The sequence below is a fragment of the Rhododendron vialii genome, chromosome 6a (assembly GCF_030253575.1).
Source record: "Rhododendron vialii isolate Sample 1 chromosome 6a, ASM3025357v1".
Taxonomy (NCBI): domain Eukaryota; kingdom Viridiplantae; phylum Streptophyta; class Magnoliopsida; order Ericales; family Ericaceae; genus Rhododendron; species Rhododendron vialii.
Window position 1 is genome coordinate 9,183,369 of NC_080562.1, and position 22,548 is coordinate 9,205,916.

General features: G+C 39.7%; 1 protein-coding gene across 3 annotated transcripts; it reads left to right on the forward strand.

Annotated features, from left to right (window-relative positions):
- The first annotated feature begins 1,215 nt into the window (after positions 1 to 1,215).
- LOC131329150 (sucrose transport protein SUC4) lies at positions 1,216 to 15,154 on the forward strand. 3 transcript variants are annotated; one of them, XM_058362222.1, is made up of 6 exons: positions 1,216 to 1,885; positions 6,585 to 7,324; positions 7,799 to 7,862; positions 7,945 to 7,988; positions 12,428 to 12,587; positions 12,698 to 13,210. In XM_058362222.1, the coding sequence occupies exons 1-5, from the start codon at positions 1,384 to 1,386 to the stop codon at positions 12,584 to 12,586; spliced, it is 1,509 nt and encodes a 502-aa protein (XP_058218205.1). In that variant the 5' UTR covers positions 1,216 to 1,383; the 3' UTR covers position 12,587; positions 12,698 to 13,210. The 3 variants fall into 3 exon arrangements, with proteins under 3 accessions (XP_058218205.1, XP_058218207.1, XP_058218206.1); XM_058362224.1 differs by lacking the exon at positions 12,698 to 13,210 and adding an exon at positions 14,523 to 15,154 and having other exon boundaries at positions 1,220 to 1,885; XM_058362223.1 differs by lacking the exon at positions 12,698 to 13,210 and adding an exon at positions 14,607 to 15,154 and having other exon boundaries at positions 1,220 to 1,885.
- The last annotated feature ends 7,394 nt before the right edge of the window (positions 15,155 to 22,548 follow it).

The following is a 22,548-nucleotide window of genomic DNA, read 5'->3' on the forward strand; positions in this document are numbered from 1 at the left end:
TTCCAACTTGGGGTCGACCGGTTGTTGATTTGGGGCCCCAGAAATGTCCATGACACAGTGTAAAACTATCATAAATTGTACTCCACTAAAAGTGTTTTACCATTATTGCAACTTTAATCAATCCCACAACTTTCCTGTTGTCATCCAATTTGGGTCTATACAATAAAGGAAACGTTCATTTCATAGAACTCGTTAAATTAAACGACTTAGAGCATTCACAATGTAATAATCAAAATTAAAAGGTTGTTAAAGTTAGTAATGTTTGCTCAAAAAAGTGCTCACATTGTAATAATCAAACTTAGCAACCTCTTAGCAACTCATCAAATTTTGACCTTTGAATAACCAAATTTAACAACTTTTATCAATAACCAAAACTCAATAACCAAACCCAATAACTAAATTTAAAACTAAAAAATTAAAAAACACCTCACATTAGAATCGTCTCATCGAGACGAATAATTTGGTGTGGTCGGGTGCGCGATTGGAACTCGTTTGCAATTGGACATAGATGCATTGCGTATTGTGGGGGTTTTTTTTTATAGGGATACAAAAATAACCAATGTGGAGATCAAGTTTGTTAGGTTTGATTATGAACTAAATGAATAATCAAATGCTGACGTGACACATTTTGATTATCGATTTTGATTATTCCCATTGTGGATGCTCTTATTAGAACCAAAATTGTCTTGATAAAAGAGCTATAGTTTCAACCACCGAAATATGATTTGAAACTCGGATGGTCCATTTTGCTTTAATTAATCTATCTATTGCACTTTGTTTATGGGGCTAGTAATGCTCAATGATGCTATTTTTGTTTTCCTTAATACGGAAACAACTTATTTCCTATAAGCCGATCTGTTTGATTACCATTATGAACCTTAAAATGATCGGTTTGATTACTATTATGAACCTATAAACATTTTAATTGAACCGTACTGGATCATAAGCCAACTAGACAGGAGCTTTTAGTTCTTCTCCTTCATTTCCGGGTTGAATTTGGTCGAGTTTTCCTTGACCAGTTTCGTCCATTTTTTTTCATCCGGATCGTCTATATTTGTTCGGCTGTCCAAAAGTGTTTTAAACAATCTCAACTAAAAAACAGGACGAAACTGGTTGGTTGGGTAGAAACTCGACAGGATCCGACCCTTCATTTCCCATACACGTAATCTCAGCTCCATATATAAAGGGCATTTTATCCCCTGATTCCCCTCCCTCCCTCCGATACCTGAACTACTCTTCCCAAAAGGCCAAACCCAACAGAATCCGTTACACTCACACAACACAAAATATCGGCTAAAATATCCCCACCCACTTTTAGAGAGAGAAAATCACTTCCTCGCGCCAGTGAGAGAGAGAGGGAGAGAGGGGGAGAGGGACCGGAGAATGAAGGCGCCGGAAACCGATCGCCGCCGATCACGCACTCGACCGGCGGCCCAAGAACCGGCCCCGGCCAGGCCCAAAACCCCTCTCCGCAAGCTCATGCGGGTCGCCTCGGTGGCGTGCGGCATTCAGTTCGGGTGGGCCCTACAGCTGTCTTTACTAACCCCCTACGTCCAGGAGCTGGGCATCCCCCACGCCTTTGCGAGCGTGATCTGGCTATGCGGCCCGCTCTCGGGCTTCTTCGTCCAGCCGCTGGTGGGCCACATGAGCGACCGGTGCACCAGCCGGTTCGGCCGCCGCAGGCCGTTCATAGTCGCGGGGGCGACCCTGATCGTGGTCTCCGTCCTCATCGTCGGCCACTCGGCCGACATCGGGTGGCTGTTCGGCGATAGGGGTGAGTCCAAGGTGGGAGCTATTGCTGCTTTCGTGGTAGGGTTTTGGTTGCTGGATGTTGCTAACAATACGACGCAGGGGCCTTGTAGAGCCCTGCTTGGCGATCTCACTGGTAAAACAAACATCAAACACCTCTGTTCGTATTTATATGGTTTTTTTTATTTTTTTTTAAATTTGTGATAATTGAGGTGTCCAACTCCGCCTGGTTCTTAGAGCCTTATCTTTCTTTCCCAGCCGGTCCCAAGCCCGGATAAAGGAGGAGGGTAGTGCGTCAGGTAGCTGATAGCTAGCACGTAAAAAAGCCCGTTAGAGGATTCGTGTAGCCGACCCCAAGTGATTGGGACATAAAGCTCGGTTTGGTTTGATAATTGAGGTGTCCGGGCGAGCTTACCTGCACCTCTGGGAATTTTGAGGGATCAATCCAACTAATTGACTAGTTTATACTTAGAAATGGTTGAATTAATGGGTTATTTGACCGAACTTAGGTCTAAGAGTGGGGGAACCTTGCCAGTGTTGTTTTAACAGCCTTCTATTTGGTAGTAGATTGGTTTGTATTGATGCTTTTACCCACAAATCCGAGAAGTTGTTCGCGGTTTGAGAGAACGAGAGGTCCTGATGTCTCAATTTTGAGTATGGGAAATGGAGCTTTTAAATACTTACGAGTTGCTCAAATTTTAGTTGCATAGGGTTTCATTTTTGTTTATCTAGGTTTTTTATGCAGCTCAGTTTTCATAAGATTGATCAACTTTTGAGTTTGTATCAGCTTGCTTTGACTTGGCCAAGGATAGGGGTTTCGATAAAGCGAAGTTGATCTGTTTAATCGCCCGATGTAAATACTTTGGTCTGAAGATGGATTGAGTTTGATTGGATTGTTTGACATTTTTAAAAGATTGGGTTGACATTTATAGCCTATTCCAAGTAACAGGTTTTTTTTTTAATCATAGAGTATGTAGATTGCAGTGAGCTATGAACCTATGCTTGTTCTAATTCATGAGAGAAGGTGTGGAGGTATTAGCATGAGGAACTTACTATTCGGCTTGTAGAGCTTGATTGGTGTAAGAAGACGTAGGGGTGAAATTTTGGCGGTCTTAGTGGTTTGGCTCCTTGCCAACTACCACTGATGATTTGTTTGGGTTGTTTGTTCTATTTTCTTGTCTTGTAATATTTTATGATAAGTAATGAAATATTAGTTCTTTGCCGTTTAGAAAAAATAAAAATTGTTTGTTCTAATTTATGAGAGATGGATTGTCTCCTTCTATTTGAAGTTATGAATTTGCAATGTTGAACACTAAATATGATATGTAGATTGCGATTATAGAAAATAAATTATAAGTCAAATTAGAGTATCCCAGCACCTAAGGTGCACATATACGGATACAATATGGTACGGATTCAATACGATACGGATACTTGATTTTTCAAAAAAGAAGGATACGATACGTTGGGGGATACGCTGAATATAAAAGTGAATAAAAAATGTACTATATATATAATTTTTAATTCTTAAAATTCCATTAATGATTAAAGTTTTCCATTACACAAGTTTACCATTTCATATATATATATATATATATATTATCTGTCTCCCATTAGGACCACCTCATTTTAATAAAATGCAGACCTCCTTTTCCCGATTGAATTTTGATGATCCGAGCCGCTCAATGTATTCAAAACGTGATTTTAAGGGTGCCGGCGAGAAATCAAAAAAAAAAAAAGATCGGGAAGAGCTTCATCCGAGCAGTTTTTGTTTGTTTTTTATCGAATGGTTCAAACAAAAACTACTCAAATCAAGCCCTTCCCGGTTATTTTTTTTGCCGATTTCTCACAGGTACCCTTAAAATCACATTCTGAACATATTTAGCGGCTCGGATCATCCCCCTCATTGGAGACTGACTGATACACACACACACATATACACACACACACAAAAAGAGAGAGACAGCGGGGGGGGGGGTTGGGGAGAGAGAGAGAGAGAGGATATCGTCGTTGTGTTTCTAGTGTCGATTGGTGGGTGAAAAAGAAAAATATAGTCCTAATTGCAATTTTAACCCATATATTTTAAGCAGTAACATATTTCCCTCGTGTGTGTCCAAAATGTATCCAAGCGTATCCAACACAGATCCGCGCGTATCCGAATAAGTATTGGGATACCAAAACATAAATCTAAAAGTAGGATACTTTAAAAAAACGTATCGGATACGTCTCCGGAGCATATCCGAGAGTATTGGTATCCAACACGGATACGATACGTGATACGGAGGCCAAAATAGAGTATCCGTGCTTCATAGACCAGCACAACAGACTAGGGTTTTGTGTGGAAGAACCAATACAGGACAATCCAAGGTTAAGCTTGAACCTAGAGGTACATTGGTCCAGATGCCATGCATGCAATTGCCTCAAGGCCTCAACATCCATCCACATGTGATGTCTGGTTAGTGGTGATATGTGGAGCAACACCATACGTCACTTCTTGGTAGCTGTCCTTTGAGGTCGAGCCATGCCAACTGGGGGCTACCATATAAGGCGCATTGTCAAGTCCAAGCATGCAAAGACTAACTATTTACTGAGAGGCTCTCTTGTCATGCCGGTGGAGATGTGCTCAGAGCTCAGTGTCTTGAGGATACGATTGAATGTATTTCCATCTGCACACTTATTGTCTTCACCTGCGGCAACACAATCTTTTACCCATTTGATGAAACTCTATGGTTCTCTATCTTATAGGGTCTTTTTTATAGTCATATATGTCCTAAGGCATTCTGATGTTGTGACAGCGGCCTAGATTGGAGCAGTAGTTATGGACCTTATGGAGTTAGTGTTTTCTTTCATGTGACTTTTTTGGCTACTGTTCATCAAGGTGCTTATTGCCTTCTCAAGGGTGAAGGGGACACACACGCTTACTTCTATTCATGGAAGACAATTGATTTCGGATTAATAGAGAGGCAGAAAGCAATCTGGCATGCTTCTTCCGCTACTACTTAATGTTGGATAATGTCATGATCAATTTGGGAATTTTGGCTCCACAAGACTTGTGGCATTAGTGGAGTGTTAGACAGGGTGGCAACCAGCTTCATTACCTTGACAATGTATGTTCATTGCACAGAATGTATAGTGAGTTATTTTCTTTTTCCTCTTCAGCCTAGACACTGAATCATTGTCGACTGTGGGTAGAAAAGAAAAGTGATTCATTTTGCTAGACCCGATTGCTAAACTTTCTCTCCTACTAGTGCCACCGTAGTGCTTATCCTGTCATCTGCAATGCTTCACTCTCTCTTTCGTATTTTCCATACTTGCATAGAAGTCTACCTCAACCTATAGTGAAGTGGGCCTTCTAAAGAAGTCCTTTATTAATTGAGTTACGATGGTAAGATTGTGGACGTAAAGAGGTCCTTTGCTCATTTTCCTTTTCATATGTGACAGATGAGGAGTCCATTGAGGAACAATAGAGAACATACAATTACCACAAAAGCAAAAAAAGGGCGAACGAGGGAAGGACTTGGAATTTTTAACTAACATACCTGTATGTACATATTACTAATTATGTATGTGTATGTGTTGTTATATTATGCTATTAACGTGTGAAGTTAGGAATCGTTCAAGTGAATTAGTCCACTTGAGGGTTTTCAAAATGGATGGTTAGTGTTCTATTCTAGGTGATTCTCAGATCCCATGTGATGACCTATACACATCTTCACATTTTTTCAGCTGCGGGCCATCTATAGATTAGCATTTATTTTGTTACTTATGCTGTGTTTGGATAAGTTTTTGAGAAATTTTTTGGGGTTATGAGTGGAGAAAGAGATGAGAGTAATGATTGGGAATAGGGGTAATGAGTGGAGAGAGAGAGAGAAATGAGAATAATGATTGGAGATAGGAGTAATGAGCGGAGAGTAATGATAGAAAGTAGAGGTAATGAGTATTTTTTTAGTTGAAATTTTTTTTTTGAAAAAAGGAAATGAACAAGGCATCAAGGGCCAGCCAGCTTAAGTTCTAACAAAAGATCGATGGCATGGACTTGACTTGATATGTTCGGGGCCACTTTGGGCCTTTGGCTAGTAAGATGGTTCTAGATTTCATCAAAACATGGATCCAGAAACTGTTGGGACCCATAATAAGGCCTATTGGCCCTCACTATACCTGTGGCTACCATGCCTGAAAGATGCCCCAAAATATCTACACCAGAGATGAAAAGTAATGTCAAACTAATCATTAGCATCCTAAACTTTTAAAGAATATATTCAATAAGCTGAAGATCAATAAAACATGGTATACAGCATGGTCAATTCAGAATCCGCAGTTTGCTGTTTCTTGTTAGTGTGCTCTTTGCCATTCCCATGAATGGTTACGAATTTTTGTTCTTTGCCCGGGCTTGTTCATAACCGCGTTTCATTAAACCCGATTACTTAGTTGTGGTCTCTAATTGATGTTGGACAAGTTTTGCTGCAAGATCAATGCCCCAGACAACTGTCTTCTGTTGAGCAAAACTAAAGCATGCCTTTCAGTGATGTAAAAGAAGACTAATACTATAAAGCCTCATTTTATCCTTCTCTTTGTGGAAACCATGGAATGGTATTCATTGAGTATAGGAAAGGCTCTATTATCTAATGTTCCTCAGAAGATGAGAATGGTGCACCTAGAATGGATCTCTTTTTTAGAGAATGTTAACTACGTCATGCAGTTTTTGTGGTTTCCGTTTTGAGAAAAGCACCAGCCCTACTCTTTTGCACAGCTTATGCACATGCTCCGTATAATTACAGGTATACCAAAACTACCAAAAACTGGTGTTTTTAATCTTGTACCTTTCTTTCATTTAGGCGGCGATCACCGCAGGACTCGAGTGGCAAATGCTTATTTCTCATTGTGTATGGCTGTTGGTAACATACTTGGCTTTGCTACTGGATCATACAGTGGGTGGTACAAGATTTTGCCATTCACAGTCACCTCTGCATGCAATGCCGACTGCGCCAATCTCAAGTCTGCTTTCTATCTTGACGTTGCTTTCATCGTTATAACTACGTGTTTCAGCATCACAGCTGGCGATGAGATGCCTGTGAATCATGGGACCTCCCACTTACATGAACACATGCCTGAACAGTCAAGCCAGGCTGAAGAAGCTTTCTTCTGGGAACTGTTTGGAATCTTTAAATATCTCTCGGGGCCTGTTTGGGTTATCCTTCTTGTTACTGGTTTGACTTGGATTGGCTGGTTTCCATTTATTTTATATGATACTGATTGGATGGGTCGAGAAATCTATGGTGGTGAGCCAAACGAAGGGGAGAATTACAATGTGGGAGTCAGAATGGGTGCATTGGGTCTGATGTTGAATTCTGTGTTTCTCGGAATAACTTCATTGCTCATGGAGGTTCTCTGCCGGAAGTTAGGGGCTGGCGTTGTGTGGGGTATTTCAAATATCTTAATGTCTCTATGCTTTGTTGCGATGCTCGTAATTGCTTACATTGCGAGCCATGTGGACAAAGTAGGTGACGATCTACCTCCAAATGGCGTTGTAGCTGCCGCACTTGTAGTTTTTACTATTCTTGGGATTCCTTTGGCAGTAAGTCGTTCTGTTCTCCTTGAGATGATTTTAGGTCATCTTTTAGTTTGCTCTATGGCTTTCAAGGAAACAAAGTATGAAAAGGAATTGCCGTTTCTCATGTTATCTGCAATGCAAACATTATAGCAGCTTGTGCATGCTGAGAACAAGATATGGTGCGATAACAAAATTATCACATGACCAACTTGGATTTTGGTTTAAAACTAGGACGATGAATAGTGTGTAATTTGTTAGTTTAATTCATGCCAACTATAAATTGTTGCTTGAATTTCCAACTTGACATTGACAAATATACGAGTCTAGATATCAACTTCAAACAATTGCAAGGTTCTCAAATGGTTTCACTTTCTAATACAAGACCAAAGTCATAATGGGGTTGGCAAACTGATTTTAAGCCAAATATTTCTTTTGACGGCATTGCCATAGAATGCGATTTGACCATCTCATTTGTGTTATCTGAAAACTTCTTTGCAGATCACTTATAGTGTTCCATATGCCTTGATATCTTCACGTATTGAGTCCTTAGGACTTGGGCAAGGTGGGTTATCGTTGGATGTTTCCTCTAGTGTTTGCAGATATGGTGGTTAGAGAGTGTACGCTGATTGTTTAATCTTTTGCAGGCTTATCAATGGGTGTTCTGAATCTGGCAATTGTGATCCCACAGGTATAATTCCAACTAACATTTTAATTTCGGGATTCAGGAATAATGATCAGTTGTTCCTCTCTTTTTATTTCTATGCACAACTAAATCCTCCACAAGCTGATAATCTTAACTACAACCATTTGCCTAAGAATTTAGTAATATGTAACTCATTAATGATACAATATGAAGAACCGACACTCCTAAAGGCCAGCGTGGGGACACGGGGGGAAACAGGGACATGGGAGGGGCACAACAGGGGTTAAATATGCAATTTGTTATTATTATTTGATTGATTGATTTTATTACTATTATTAATTATTAATTATTAATTATTATTATTATTATTTTTCTTTGGGGGGGTGTTGTAAATGTGTAGTACTTCATATATTTTGGGTTAAAAGTGCGATATGATGTATATATTATATATTGATGCTTCATGTTTCTACATATAACTATCTTTCCATGTGCATAAATTAAGTAATTTTTATTTATTCCGGGCAATGTCTCCATTTTTTAGAAATTCCTGTATCCCTGCTAAATGGATGATATTCAATATCAAGGTTGCAAATACAGCTATTTTGCTCCCTTACGTAACAGGATTTTAGACCTCTGTGTTACACATGTGGTCCCATATCAGCCGATAATTGGCTGTAGCACCGATACTGCTATTTAGAACCCTGTTCAATATGGTACTTATACTTCAGTGCCTCCCACGGAGATGTAATTTGATTTTTTCATGAGTCTAAAACACAGTACTTGAAGTCCCATTCACCTGAAACAAGTGTTTGTCTTTTATGGGGTTTTTCAATTATGATACTCTCCTCTGTTCCATTTTATTTGCTCTCTACGAGAAACCATGTGATAATGACCCCAAAAAATAGACTACTTTCCGAAATAATTTTTTGAATCTATTTACACCGTTCCAAAAAATCTCAATGAGTACTTTCGGACGGTGCAAAAAATTTTGAAAACTTATTTTCAAAAACACGTTATTTTTTCAGGTCAAAATGGCATGATTGTTGGTAGGGAGTAAACAAAATGGGACGGAGGGGATATTAATAAAGGAAAGCACATCAAAAAGAAGATCGTGTAGCAAGGGCAATCTAAAACACAAATAAGATTTAGAGAAAATCTCTCGAAGAACGAGTATTGATCAATACATATACAAAAAACTGGGTAGCCCTAACTCCTAAGGCTAATAACTCCTATTTGCAAAATACAATAACATAAATAGGAATCAGCAGAATGAAATTGTGCTAATCTGTAACAAGCGGAAAATTACATATGTGGAGAATCTAAATTACACTCAAATCTTAACCCTAGGGACTTGTAGAAACGTGCCAAAAAATGCTGAAAAAGAAGTTTCCAAAAAAAATTTATCCCCCAAACAAAGGTTCTTGGAAGTGGCAGAATTGCTTCTTCAGCAGGGTCAAACGATGGTATTTGTCCGATGCCATGTGTCTTGCTTGTTAGAGTGTTTCCTATCGAACATGGGCTTTTTGGAATGTTTTGCCAACTTCGGCCGGGCCTCTACTGCTGCTTCTTTGGGCCATATAGGGAAAGCACCTCAAACCAAAGTGAGGCACTCCCAGTCCAATCGCTCGAAAAAAAAGGTCATGCACCTTCAAAAGATTGTCTCCATTGTCGTCGTCATCCAGCTCTCTCTCTCTCTCTCTCAAGTTCTTATTCTCTCCACCTCCATTGGTCCTATGTCTTCAATTGCTTACCATCTTCCAACATTCTTATCTTCTCCATCTGTCCGATATTGTTGACCCATCTTTCCATTTTGGGATATCCCAATTTGTTTGTCCCTTTTGTGTTTTGAAGCCAAATTGTAGAACGCGTTTTCCAAAACTATGCCTTACTAATAGCTATAATTGGATTCTGAAGTTAGAATAGAGAGGACATGGTAGGTCATTAGTTCCTCTCAATTTTTGTTTGAATGCTTTTGTAATTTGTTTTCTTAAAAAGTCGGAATTCGCAGAAGGGACTGAGAACGGAATGGTCTACGGAGGGAATATAACTTGTCTTTTAGTTCCATTCCACATCTGGCTTCCAAAGGGTGCCTCTCTTTTGTCATTTTTTGTTAAATGTGTTAAATGAACATTATTATCTAATGTAAGGTAAAAGAACAAGAATTGCAATTCATTCGGTACAACATTTATTCCGTCTATTGTTTAGGCAGATATATCTAGATATATTCTGTATATTAGTCCGGATCTCCTAAGGGATCCCGCACGGGCTTACCGTGCGGGACTCCCCTTTCCTGATTGAATTGCGACGATCCGATTCGCTCAAAGTGATCAGAACGCGATTTTAAGGGTACTCGCGAGAAATCAGCAAAAAAAATGATCGGGAAGGGCTTGATCCGAACAGTTTTTTATTGAACGGTTCAGTAAAAAACTGCTCGGATCAAGCCCTTCCCGATCATTTTTTTTGCTGATTTCTTGCGGGTACCCTTAAAATCACATTTTGAACACATTGAGCGGTTCAGATCATCGCAATTCGATCGGGAAAGAGGAGTCCCGCACGGTAAGCCCGTGCGGGATCCCTCATTAGATATATTCTATATATATATATATATATATTTTTTGAAGTGTAATTTAGAGTTATAAATTCGAAAGGGACTGCTAACTAAGATACATGTGGGCCACATGCATTGGTTATCACTGGTTATAGATATCCACTAAAAACTTAGTGTACTTAATGTGGCTTCCCGTTGATTTTTCCTTTTTCCATTAGAGAAATACCTTAGGATATTACTTTACTATTGGCAGCTATCTTGGAATGCCTCTACCTCTTCTTTGTTAAAGAACTATAAAGCCTCTTCTTGTGCAATTTTAGCATCTTCCTTCAAAACTTTGATCCATCTTATGCAATGAAGGACCTGTTTATCTCTTTCTTTATATCCCAAATTTTTTAATGTACTTTCGTTTGGTGGTACTCTTGTATCTTGTACCTTTTTTGTCCATTTTCCTCTATATGTTCACTAACCTTTTTAAAAATAGGTAATTTGGATCAATCTTATTCATTTAAGATTGGGGTGGGGAGTTCTCTATGCCATAACTAGGAGTTCTCTACACAAGTGGTTAGAAGTATCTTGACAGCCAATGTGTCAACTTTATCAACTGATATATTTTGTCTTCTTGTGGAATCGAGTCTTGCCAATCCTAGTTTCTCTAAATTTTGACGTTCCTCCCATGCTTTTAAAGACTAGTAATTAGTTCTTTTCGTATTAATATCGTGGATGAATAAACAATTTTGAATGCGTGTCATGGATTACCTTATGCGCCAATTAATGCACCATGGGTTAGTCATTGCAATATTCGTTGTTGTCAACTATGTATTCAGGGAAAAATTGTGAATCAAGAAATGAATAATTGTATAGGGTGTTTGGGCTTCGGCCTCTTCAGGTGGGCTTCGTCCCAAATGGGTGTCCTTGATTGGTTTCTTGCCAATCGTAAGTTTGAGTCTCGAATTGGGCAGATGATTGTTCTTTGAACATGATGTTTGTTTCCTTGCTCCTATTAGTCTTGTAACAATTTGAAGATTAATGAATTTTTTTTTTCTGTTCAAAAAAAGAAGAATGAATAATTGTAAATAATTGGTCTCTTTTCGACAACTGCCAAAAAGCACATTGAGCCAACCATAACATCATGCTTAGAACAACATATTTTTGTTATTTCACCATATTGTGGATTCACAAGAAGCATGCAATTCAGTTGACCGAAGTTGTACAACATCTAGTGTCTTCTTGATTATGAGAATTGTCACCATTTTTTTTTTCTTCACAATTTCAATATTTTAGCATTTTATGTTTTTGCTGCTTGGTGTCTAACCTTTTTACTAATTAAGTTAAATAACTGCAATGTTTGCAAGGGTTTAAAAGCACATTGGGTAATAAAGATTTCTCGGAGGACAAGCCTTTAATAGGAGGGCGGAGTCAGGAATTTACTTCAGTAGAGTTAATGAAACACAACCTCAATAAAATTTCATTATCTTTGGAAGTTTTTCTTCATGAATTTTTTTTTGAAAAATTAATTGTATGTGTTTTTGTAGAGCAAGGTGTAGATGGTCAAGATTTGTTATATTTGAAATAGCAAATTTTTAATCGCTTCTAGAGTTAATGAAAGATTGGGAGGAAAAAAAGAAAAAGAAAAAGCCCCGACATTTATATTTCATGTTAACTGTAATGAAAGTTGCAAGGTGCCAAGGACATACTTGAAAGCGTGAACAAAGGTTCAAGGCTAAAAATAATTTAGAGGGCCAAGTATGCTACTTTGTCGGGGTAAATGAGAACAGTTAACAAAAACTTTGGCTGAAAGTGACATATTTTGAAACGGCAGCTGCCTCCACCGGTCCTAATGTGTCTCCTCTGCTTTTTAATAGCATATTAACACATAATTGAGTGTCATATGTTTAGCCATTTACGAGGATGATGTTTTGCTGTCTTGCAACAGATTGTGGTGTCTCTTGGAAGTGGACCATGGGATCAGCTATTTGGCGGTGGTAACTCACCAGCTATAGCCGTGGCTGCACTTTCAGCCTTCGTCAGTGGGCTTATAGCCATTTTGGCTATCCCACGATCCAGATCTGATAAATCCAGAGGCCGCCATTGAGGTAATTTGTTGTATGAAGATTTTCCATTTTCCATTTCTTTTTTGACAGAGTGATACACAGACAAGTATCAAAAAGTGCTGTAAATGGCTTTTGTTCTATTGATTTTGCAGTGCCAATTCATTATGTATTTTCCACTACTGGTTATTGATGTAGCAGTGGAAAAACTTGAATATCAAATAAGCTCTAGTCCATGTTGCAGAGAAAGGTTTGAGTTAAGTATAGAGAAACGTTGCTGCTTCTTGTGATGAAAAATGACTGTTTAAAGGTCATGAAATGTGTTTGTTGCATCTATTGTTAGCTGCATACCAATTTTATCCATACCTCTACCCTGGCTTTTATTGCCCTCCACCCGTGCCTCATATTTCTTTAAGCAAAATATGTCACTCCAATGGATGTTGCATCGAGGGTGATGAAATGTTGTACGGAAGAGAGAGTTCATTTAGTGGAGAATTTCTTTGTCCTCGAACAAAACCCAACTATAAAGTTTGCTTTATTATTACTAATCACCATCTAGATGCCACTAGACAAAGCATCAGCTGTCGATTCTTGATCGCGCAGCTTGATAAGTTGTTGGTAATCAGGATTTATTCCTAATGAATAATACCATTCCTCCTTTTAGTAATGTTGATTGCCCATTAGTGGGTTCAGTTGCGAGGTTATGGAATCTCATTCACTTTGTACCTAGTTTGATTTGTGGGTGTTTTTAATTGTGCTTGGTGGAAAACAGTTAGGTAAATTGTGCTGATTGAAACCTTGATGGAGACATGTCCTTATTTTCATTCTATTTGGATATTTTGGAAAGCTCTTCTTATTTTTGGGGTGCTACCGTGCTACTCTTTAACGATTATTCTCTCTTTTTCTTTGCTTGCATTTGAATCTTAGCATAAATTCCATTGTCTATTGCACTTATCAGTATCTGTGAGAGTCTGGACTGCCTTGAATGTCCCCATACAATGCTTCTATTAGTACCTGAGAATAGTTTTTAAAAGGGCTGCTTTTTTGTACAGTTCTTGTTCTGAGTACTGTAAGAACTTTTACACAGTATCTGATTAAAAATTACTTGGTGGTCTTGGGACACTGTCACGTGGTGTCTAACACTTTTTTCACCAAACATTTTCGTGGGGTCCAGTACTAAGGGTATTGGGGCATCACGTGGCGGTGCCCCAAGGCCACTGAATAATTACTCGTATCCGAGAGGGAAAAAAGAACTTGTATTGCCAGATTAGGACATAAATATGCATAGTCATGTTGAGTTGGTGTGTGGTGTTATCATAGATGACATATTTGTTTGTTTTGCTTTTAAGAAACTTGGTTTAGAATATTAGAATTTCTGCATGGTGCGTAGGCATGCAATACATGCACAGACCGCGAATTCTCTTGTGCAAAATAAATTGCACTTGACCACTTGGAGAGAGAAAGGGGGAAAACATCAAGCATTATTCTTTGTGGGAAGAAAAGGTGAAGGATAGAATTTGTCAATCTATTCTTGAAAGGTACTTGAGTTTTGCCGTGAATCGTTAGTGTTTCAAACTTCAAAGTCTTGTGGTAGTACACCACCCTTAAGTCCCAGTTAATTATGGTTGGATACATGAATTTGTTTCATCCATTGAGCTTGGGCAAGGGCATCGTGTTCTGTGAATATTCATAATCTGATTTATGTCGTAAAGGATTTAGCTAAGTTTTTTTACGTGTGGGATATCAGCTACCTAAGCATGACTCATGCGGAAAAAGCTTGGCTAGTATTGAAAATTCTATTTCCATAAGAAAAAGAATTAGTATTATGAAGCTTAGGATTTATGGTGGTGTTTGGGAGAGTTTCCGAAGCAGATTTCTGATGCATGGTGATAGGTAGAGAATTAAGAGTTTCAGCTTGATTCTATTAGTACTCTACTCTTCACTGATGGCATCTGCCTTTGTTTTTGCCCCACTTCCTAGTTGGAACAGCAAATTGACAGAGGGGTATTCATGACTCTGTATTTCCCCTTTCATCCATTCTCTGTTTTCGCATTCAATGAGCAGGACCAGGATTTGGAGTGATGATGCAACTACAGTATTTCACAAATGGTGCACTATTTTCGTCACTGTCTCTGCCTTCTGTTTTGCACCTCGGTCTGTTCTTCTTCTTCTTTTTCCCCCAAGGGAAATGAATTTTTTACCATAAAGAAACAAAAAGACATTGATTCTTGAATTTTCTGGTTCCGTCAATCCAGATAGAAACAAAGTGGTAGGGGAGATGTAACTCTCTAGTATCATTCATATTTGTCAACAAACTTGAACGAACAGTAAAACATTCACGAATTACAGCATGATTTTTTCACCGTTGACAGTGGTTTTGTTCTCCCATGCTTCATCACGCTGCCTTTCGAAACCGGGTTGTCTCTGATACCCTTTGTAATGCCCGCCCCGTTTGATAATAGTGATAGATGGATAAGATTTGTAAGGAGATGAGATTAGGATTGAGATTGATAGTAAGACGGGATTGTTAATGAGAAGGGATTGATAATGAGTATGTTTGTTTGAGATGAGATTAGATGATGAGATTATTAATATCATGTTTGTTTGAGATAGGATTAGATGATGTGATTGAATTGATAGAAGAAATTGATAACGAGAAGAGATTGATAATGAGAAGAGGTTGAAATTGGATTACGAATACCAAATCCCAAGAGGTATTGCTAATACTCCCTATGGGCCGGAATGTTCATCCCATGAGACTACCAATCCGGATCAATTTTGGAAATCAAAAAAAGTATTATTAATACCATCATCTTAGCAATCCAATTTTAACCTTCCATCCGTTTATCAAACGAGAAAGTACACTAGTCTTGTAACTCGAACGACGAGACTATCGACATATTTTGTGTAAATGTATTAGTATATATATGTATATCATTCCAGACTTTTAATTTTCATTTCCAATGGATGTGAAACTCAGAGGTGAGGGGGGTGGGGGCTTCTGTTGCTTTACAGATTGCAGAGAGAGGGCAGAAGGCAGAAGAAAGGCCCCCACATAGAGAGGAGGGCATTCTCATAACTTTTCTTCTATAGGGAAGAAAAAGGGTATGCCAAAAAATTTAAATGGCTGGAATTGGAGCACGTAAAAGGGGTCCTTTCCTGCTTCCTATCTTCCATCTGCTGGTTCACAACCTTGCATCTATTTTCTGTCGCTCACCCCGTCAAACACGTGTGGTCCCTTCCATGCATTACCCCCCACCCCCACAACAATATCCATGAAAAGATAAGAGCCCTCCTATGGATACAACGCTTGGCCACCACCTTGTGTGGGATCATTTCGATGTTATGCACAAATGATTTGAGCTGTTTAATTTGTTCAGATTTTTTTTGCAGGGTTCTTTTTAAAAACCAATTTAGCCCGATATCAGTAAGTACTTGATCCATACGTTAGATAACATTTGGATTAAGCATTTACCGATATATGACGAAACTCTGTTTTTACAAGGATTCTTCAAAAAATATTCTGAACAAATTGAAAGGCTCGGAATATTTGTGTTGGACTTTAAAATGGGTTCCACACAAGGTGGTGTACGAGTGTTGTACACAAAGTGTTACCCATAGCAATTTCGAAAGGATAATATTCTTTTTGAATTAATAATAAAAAAATAAATTGATTTGGTAACAAGGTTAAAAAAGGGCCAAAAATAGATATGACACATTTTGGCCACTTAACATCAGCACCTCTTCCAGTTGGACAAATGCAACGTATGTGAACGTGTGCATCTCTAGGAGGCAGTTCTCCAAAGAACCATATCCTTTCTTGATGATGTAAGCCGTACGTATTAGGGGGATCGTCGAATATAACATTTGCAAAAAGAAAATAAAAAATAAATATAAAGTTGATCGGACACTTGAAACTATTTTATTGCATTTGCAAATAAAAAATAAATATAAAGTTGATCGGACACTTGAAACTATTTTATTGCAAATCTTTTGACTCATTGTAAAAGATACAGAAATGACAGAGGTACCGACTTGGAGGAGGAATTTCGTACCGACGGTCACCGGCGGGCCGTCTCTGGCCACCGGACGGCCGATCAGAGTTGTCCAAAAATTCTAAAAAAAAAATCGAGGGGCCCTACGCGGGAACCAATGGCATCCGAGGTGTGTAGGGTGCTTGATCCGAGCACGTATATACACGAAAAAAGGATGCTCGGATCAAGTACCCTACACACCTCGGATGCCGTTGATTTCGGCAACGGGCCCCTCGATTTTTTTTTTTAGAATTTTTGGACGGCTCGGATCGACCGTCCGATGGCCGGAGACGGCCCACCGGCAGCCGTCGGTACGAAATCCCTCCCCCTTTGTCGGCACATATAGCAACACTCAGCTAAAAGCTAATATGTCTGCTAACCCCCTACATTTGTATGAGAGAGAGAGAGAGAGAGAGAGAGAGAGGATTTTGATAGCCAATGATGAATGGCATGGGGCAGATATAATAGTACCCAAATACGGATTTCAGAGTCTCAAATCTAGGATTTTACATTAAAGCCAAGGGCATTAGGGCGATTGAGGAAGATTTTTTTAAAGTAGGGACCAGTTATGATGATTATTAGGAACAACTCCTATATAACGAAGCCCACAACATAGACCCACCAGAAAAAGAGACAAAGCAGAATTGATTAGACTGATATCATATGAGGTTTAAAGCCGCTCTTCGCAAATCACTATTTACTACATATAATCCAATTTTTTATGAGAAAGAATTTTGTCCGGCATCGGCGGATAACGGGTTTTTTGCCACCCCCACTGCACATTTTTTTTTTGATAATCCGAATCGTGCATCTTGTAAGGCCCCGCAAAATAATATATTTACGCAAAAAATCAGTTTGTTCGGACATCGATAGGTGTGTCAAAAGTTGAGTTTTAGATGAAAATATGGATGGCATGGATCTGTCAACTGTTTTTTAAGTTAAACTGTTCACGGTCGTCCATTTTTTCGTCTTAAACTCAATTTTTGACGTACCTATCGATGTACGGACAAGTTGATTTTTCGCGTGGATACATTATTTTGCAGGCCCTATGTGATGAACGGTTCAAATTATCCAATAAAAACCACGAAAGAGGTCCACGGGATAGCAGAAAACCCCCATTTTCCTCCGCCTCCCGAAAGAATGTTTTCTTTTTCTTCATACAACTCATAATCCATTTTTACAAACACAATTTACTCCACACAACCTAAAAAATTCCCCAAAACTTCTCAACATACCCCTCATCTTAAATCTCTTCACTAGTACAACCTCCATAACTACCACCACCAAGACGACATACTCCACCACCACGTTCTCCGCGAACACCACAACCATGATCTGTACCTTGTGTAAAAATGGTTACATGAATACCACCGGGATGAACACCATTGACCATTGTGAAGTAGACATTTGGATGGGTGATCAGAATCCCATATCGCTTGGTGAATGCAAAATTCAATACTATATATAATAGATCATGCCATTGTCTTGTGCAAGGCCTTTTAAAGCTGTGAGGACGTCAAAGCTTATTAAAACTTCACAATTAAATGTGCTCGCCTTGAAGCAATCCTGGGATGGATAGCCTACTAGGAAGTCCAAGGAGCTTGGTCGTCTAAAATAGACAATATTGTAAAAGGCAGGAGTGGATCATTATAATAAGCCACTTCAAAATGGTGTAAAAATGGCCGGGGAAAACACAAAAACCACTGCGCTCTAATTCCTCGATCAGAAGAACAAGATTGAATATCTAGTCCCGAAAATCACTACCAAAATCGAAAGGTAAATTCCGTGTTCAGGTACGTCTATCGCGAGTTGGCTTTTGAGTTGATCAGGTTAAATTCCGAATCTTATTCGGGTGTTAACTTTTGAATTATAGGGCTTCGATCGAGAGTTAACTTCTGAATTATTTCATGTTTGACAGAAATATTAAATGTTTGACAGAAATATTAATCTTTGAAATCGTATGGACTATGAGACGAAAACAGGTGGATATGGAGTACCATGATTCCAAAGCAGAGTAGTGAACTGAGAACTGAGAACTGAGAACTGAGGGAGGCGTTGGTTGAGCACAACGAGTGCGTAAGTTGGAGATGGTCCATCGAATAATTCCTTCTGCTCCATTTCAGGTTTGCTTTTCTGAAACAGGGGCTCCGGCGAGGAGGCGATGAAGGAGAAAGAATTTTTTTTTTCCAGGAAAAAACACAATTCATATAGTTAAGGAAAACAAATACAAACTGTGCGGCCCATAGACCAAAACAAACAATGAAAATAAAGTATACGCTCCACAACTTGCACAAATCAACTACAACTACGATGTTGGATTCAGGCCTCCGAACCGGAGGTTGGTTGAATATAGATGATCCGCGAAGGACCACACTCCCGTTGCAGGATCCTCCCGACCTGCCATCAACGTGCCTTCACAGTCGTCGCCGAGAACCTGCAAACAGCCATAACCCAAACCATCATATAAAGCCCAACAAAAAGTGGAGCAGGCAGGTGAAGGCTAGGCAGAGCCCAGCTGGTAATCAAACTAGCCAAACCCTAGCCTCCATCGCCGCCACCCCCAACACAACCCAACGCCGCCACCAGCAAACCCACACCACCATTAACACCATAACCAAGTCGCGTTATAAAGCCAACTGGCTACGAAGAACAGTGGCGGCCCAGAAGCCACCGCCAAAACCCCTCTTCGAAGCTGTAGACACCCCAATTTGGGTTTCCAGATTAATTTATTTTTCTTTACGGTTTTTAATTCCCTAATGATAAAACGGATCAAGAACACTCCGAAAATATCGAGTGGTTGAGCTTCAAGAATTTGATACCCTTTTAACCCTAACCAAACCTAACCAGAACCCTACTGGCGCACGCAGGTGTCCTTTCCGCGCGCGTTGGTTTATTTACCACCTGTCAGCTTTGACTAGTGCGCGTAGATCCATGACCCGCGCGTGCTAGTTAAAGTTATGACCGACCTTTTACTTTCCATTTATGGAGGGTTTCCAATTATGGAACCTAATTGCCCTATAAATACCCCCTCACTCTTCCTTCCAAAGCTTTAGAAAAAAGAAAGAAAGAAAACAAGTTACAAGCTTTGGCTCTCATCTTGGTTAGTACACTTGGTTACCAATTTTTGTACTCCTCTTTGTTGAAAGCAATCAAAAGAGATATAAAATGTATTCAAGCAAAGCAATACACTACCCATTTTTGATTCACCAACATACAATCATCCATCAAACTCCTCTGTTCAAGCCTCAAAATTCAAGTTCAATCACTCTTTCAAACCCAAAACGCAAAGGTATAACACTTACTATTTTCCTGTTCTGATCCCTGAAGGGTGTTGGCAGGGTCAAGGCTGGTAATCAATACCAAGTCCTGGTCCTAAAACTAGCAAGGTTTCAAAAACTGTAGTTCTACAAAGGGACCAATGTGCGCCGGTCCAAAGTACGAGCGCGCCACTCTGTGGCTGTGCGCGCAGATCTTGTGTGGGGATTGGGATCCTGTTATTTTATGTTATTGCTTATATATACACCATTGTAAGCATGCTAAGAGCAAGTACACCAGTGAAGGTATATGGGGCATATTAGGTAAAATAGAGAAGGAAAGCCCCAAAATTGGGCTGCACCAGAATAGCAAAACAGAGAGCTAAAAAGCCTTTTGATGGATTGGTTCGGTATAGTTACCGAGGAACTGTTCATAAGCAATTAGTTAAATAATAGTTTCTCTCTCCTGAAAAGTGTTCATCTGTCCTCTCATCCACTTCCTCTCTCTCTACACCTCTCTTTCTCTCTCTCCCTTTGTTATAGTATTTCATAATATTTTATAAGAATAGAGAAGATAATAGAGGGGATTGGTGTATGGTTGAAAGAGATTTGAGTAGGTAAAATCAAAAAAGTGGACTGTTGGATAGGTAAAATGCATTTTGCTTGGTGTACATGCTCTAATAACCAGTTTACTGTTTGCCTTGCTATAAACTACTAGTTGTCTTTCAATATTCATTTCTGCTGCAATGGAATACCCCTGAGGTTTTTTTGGACATGTCTCAGAACCCAGATCTTGCAAGGCCAAACACTGGTTAACTAGCTCCGACCAGAGCGCGACAGTGGTTTACCCGTGCACGCAGGTCCATTCTCAACCAGTGACTGGCCTTTGCATAGGTAACTAGGCTTTGGCCTCTATTTCATCTCCACACTGTTTATGGGATGCTTATTCTTTTTGATGGCCTCTGAGCCCATTCAAACTGCCTATAACTGTATTATAACTATCATATGAATTGCGTGGTTTGTCCTGGGTGTGCACTGGTTATTTCCAGAGCGTAAAGGGTTGAAAGTAAGAGGTGTGGGCTTAAGCCTATTGGTGCGCACATGTCATGGGGTAGCGCGCACAGGTCAGGCCTAACTTGATCAGTGTATGCTGGTTTCTTCCTACGTGCGACGCTTCAAAACAGGGGCCTCCCAGTCTATTTAAACTCCCATAAGAGTCTGTTTTCATCCTATACTAACTGTTTCAATAAGCGAGCATGCCATCTGTTACATTATACAAACTTGTTACAGTTTTAATTCCCTTAAACTATTCCGCTACCCTAATTGGCTAAAAATTAATTAATGAGAAAGAATCACAAACGTTTTACAAATGTGTGAGTAGAGACCGATTTCCGGATTGGGTGAGAGGGGTACCTTAAAACCCTTCCCCTCTCGTAACCTGGCTCCTGAACCTAAGATATCAAGGTGATGACGGACCAGTCTACAAGCCTTTTTCAAGTCAAACAACGTAGCAAATGTTTCAAATTTGGTTCCTTGGGTGGCAGACCTTCAAACCCAAGTGGTGACTCTGAAGTGAGCATTTCGCCGCGCTTCCAAAAAGCGACGCACCCGCTTATCGCAATCGATTTTTGGGGCGTTGTGCCCATAGAAGCCAACCCTAAGAAGCCTAAGATCTGCAGCTCCGAACAACAACCACACCGAGCGCTTGCCAGAGTCCTCCACTTCCGTTAGGAAAAATTGAAAATCATTCAAGAATGATCCGACGGGAAGCCCCACATCCAAGTCTTCTCCATCCCCGAAGCCGCACCACGCCGTTAGGCATACTGGTGACATTCAAGAGTAGAGAGCAGCGGTCGACTGGTGAGGAGTGGAGAAGACGCAGGAGGAAGAGGAACGAAGACAAACGGAGTGGGAAAAGAGCCGAGCAGTAGGAGGTTAGGGGAAAAAAAGAGTGAAAAAGAAGATGGGGAGATAAATAAATAGAGGAGAAGGGGGAGGGGGAGCCCCCTTGAACGGAAACCCTAGGAGGTGAAAAGTAAAGAGAGAGAGAAGGGGATTTTCGAGAGAAGCAAGAGAGAAGAGGGGAGTTGCGATGAAGGAGAGAGATGAAGATAAGAAATTTTTTGCACATTGCGGCATTTTTGTAACGACTCGTGTCAATTGACGTGCTAACTCTTAACTTAACCACGCGATTCAAAAGTTTAACCTTGGATTTATAGAGTAGCTGCTTGGGTTTCCTTATATATTGAACTAACTTTTTGATATTCCTCGATGTGTGATCTTACAATCACCTCACCTTGGCTGCAATGTCCTCATTGCATTGGCCCAACAACCTTCCCCTGATGTGGCACTTAGTTCTGTACAACACATCAGGCTCGTACCAGATTCTAGAGGTGACCCCTATCATGTAGACTAGAGTTGTGCTTTAATACCAACCGTAACAACCCGCGCCAATTGACTTGCTAACTCTTAGCTTAACCACATGGCTCAAAAGGATAACCTTGATTGTACAGTAGTTGCTTGAATTTCTTTATATATCGAACTAACTTTTCGATATTCCCCGATGTGAGATCTTACAATTTTTGTCTTTACAGATTGGGATATTTATGTCTTCAACTTTTTAATTTTATAAATGAGTTGTATGGAGAAGACTGTAGGTTGCAAAGAGCGTCCCCCATCTTAAAAAGGAATGGAACCCAATGGCATAGCGTAAATCTT

Coding starts and splice junctions, on each gene's coding strand:
- LOC131329150 (XM_058362222.1), top strand. CDS start 1,384: ATGAAGGCGCCGGAAACCGATCGCCGCCGATCACGCACTCGACCGGCG. Junction 7,325..7,798: donor TTCTTGGGATTCCTTTGGCA/GTAAGTCGTTCT, acceptor ACTTCTTTGCAG/ATCACTTATAGTGTTCCATA. Junction 7,989..12,427: donor TGGCAATTGTGATCCCACAG/GTATAATTCCAA, acceptor GTCTTGCAACAG/ATTGTGGTGTCTCTTGGAAG.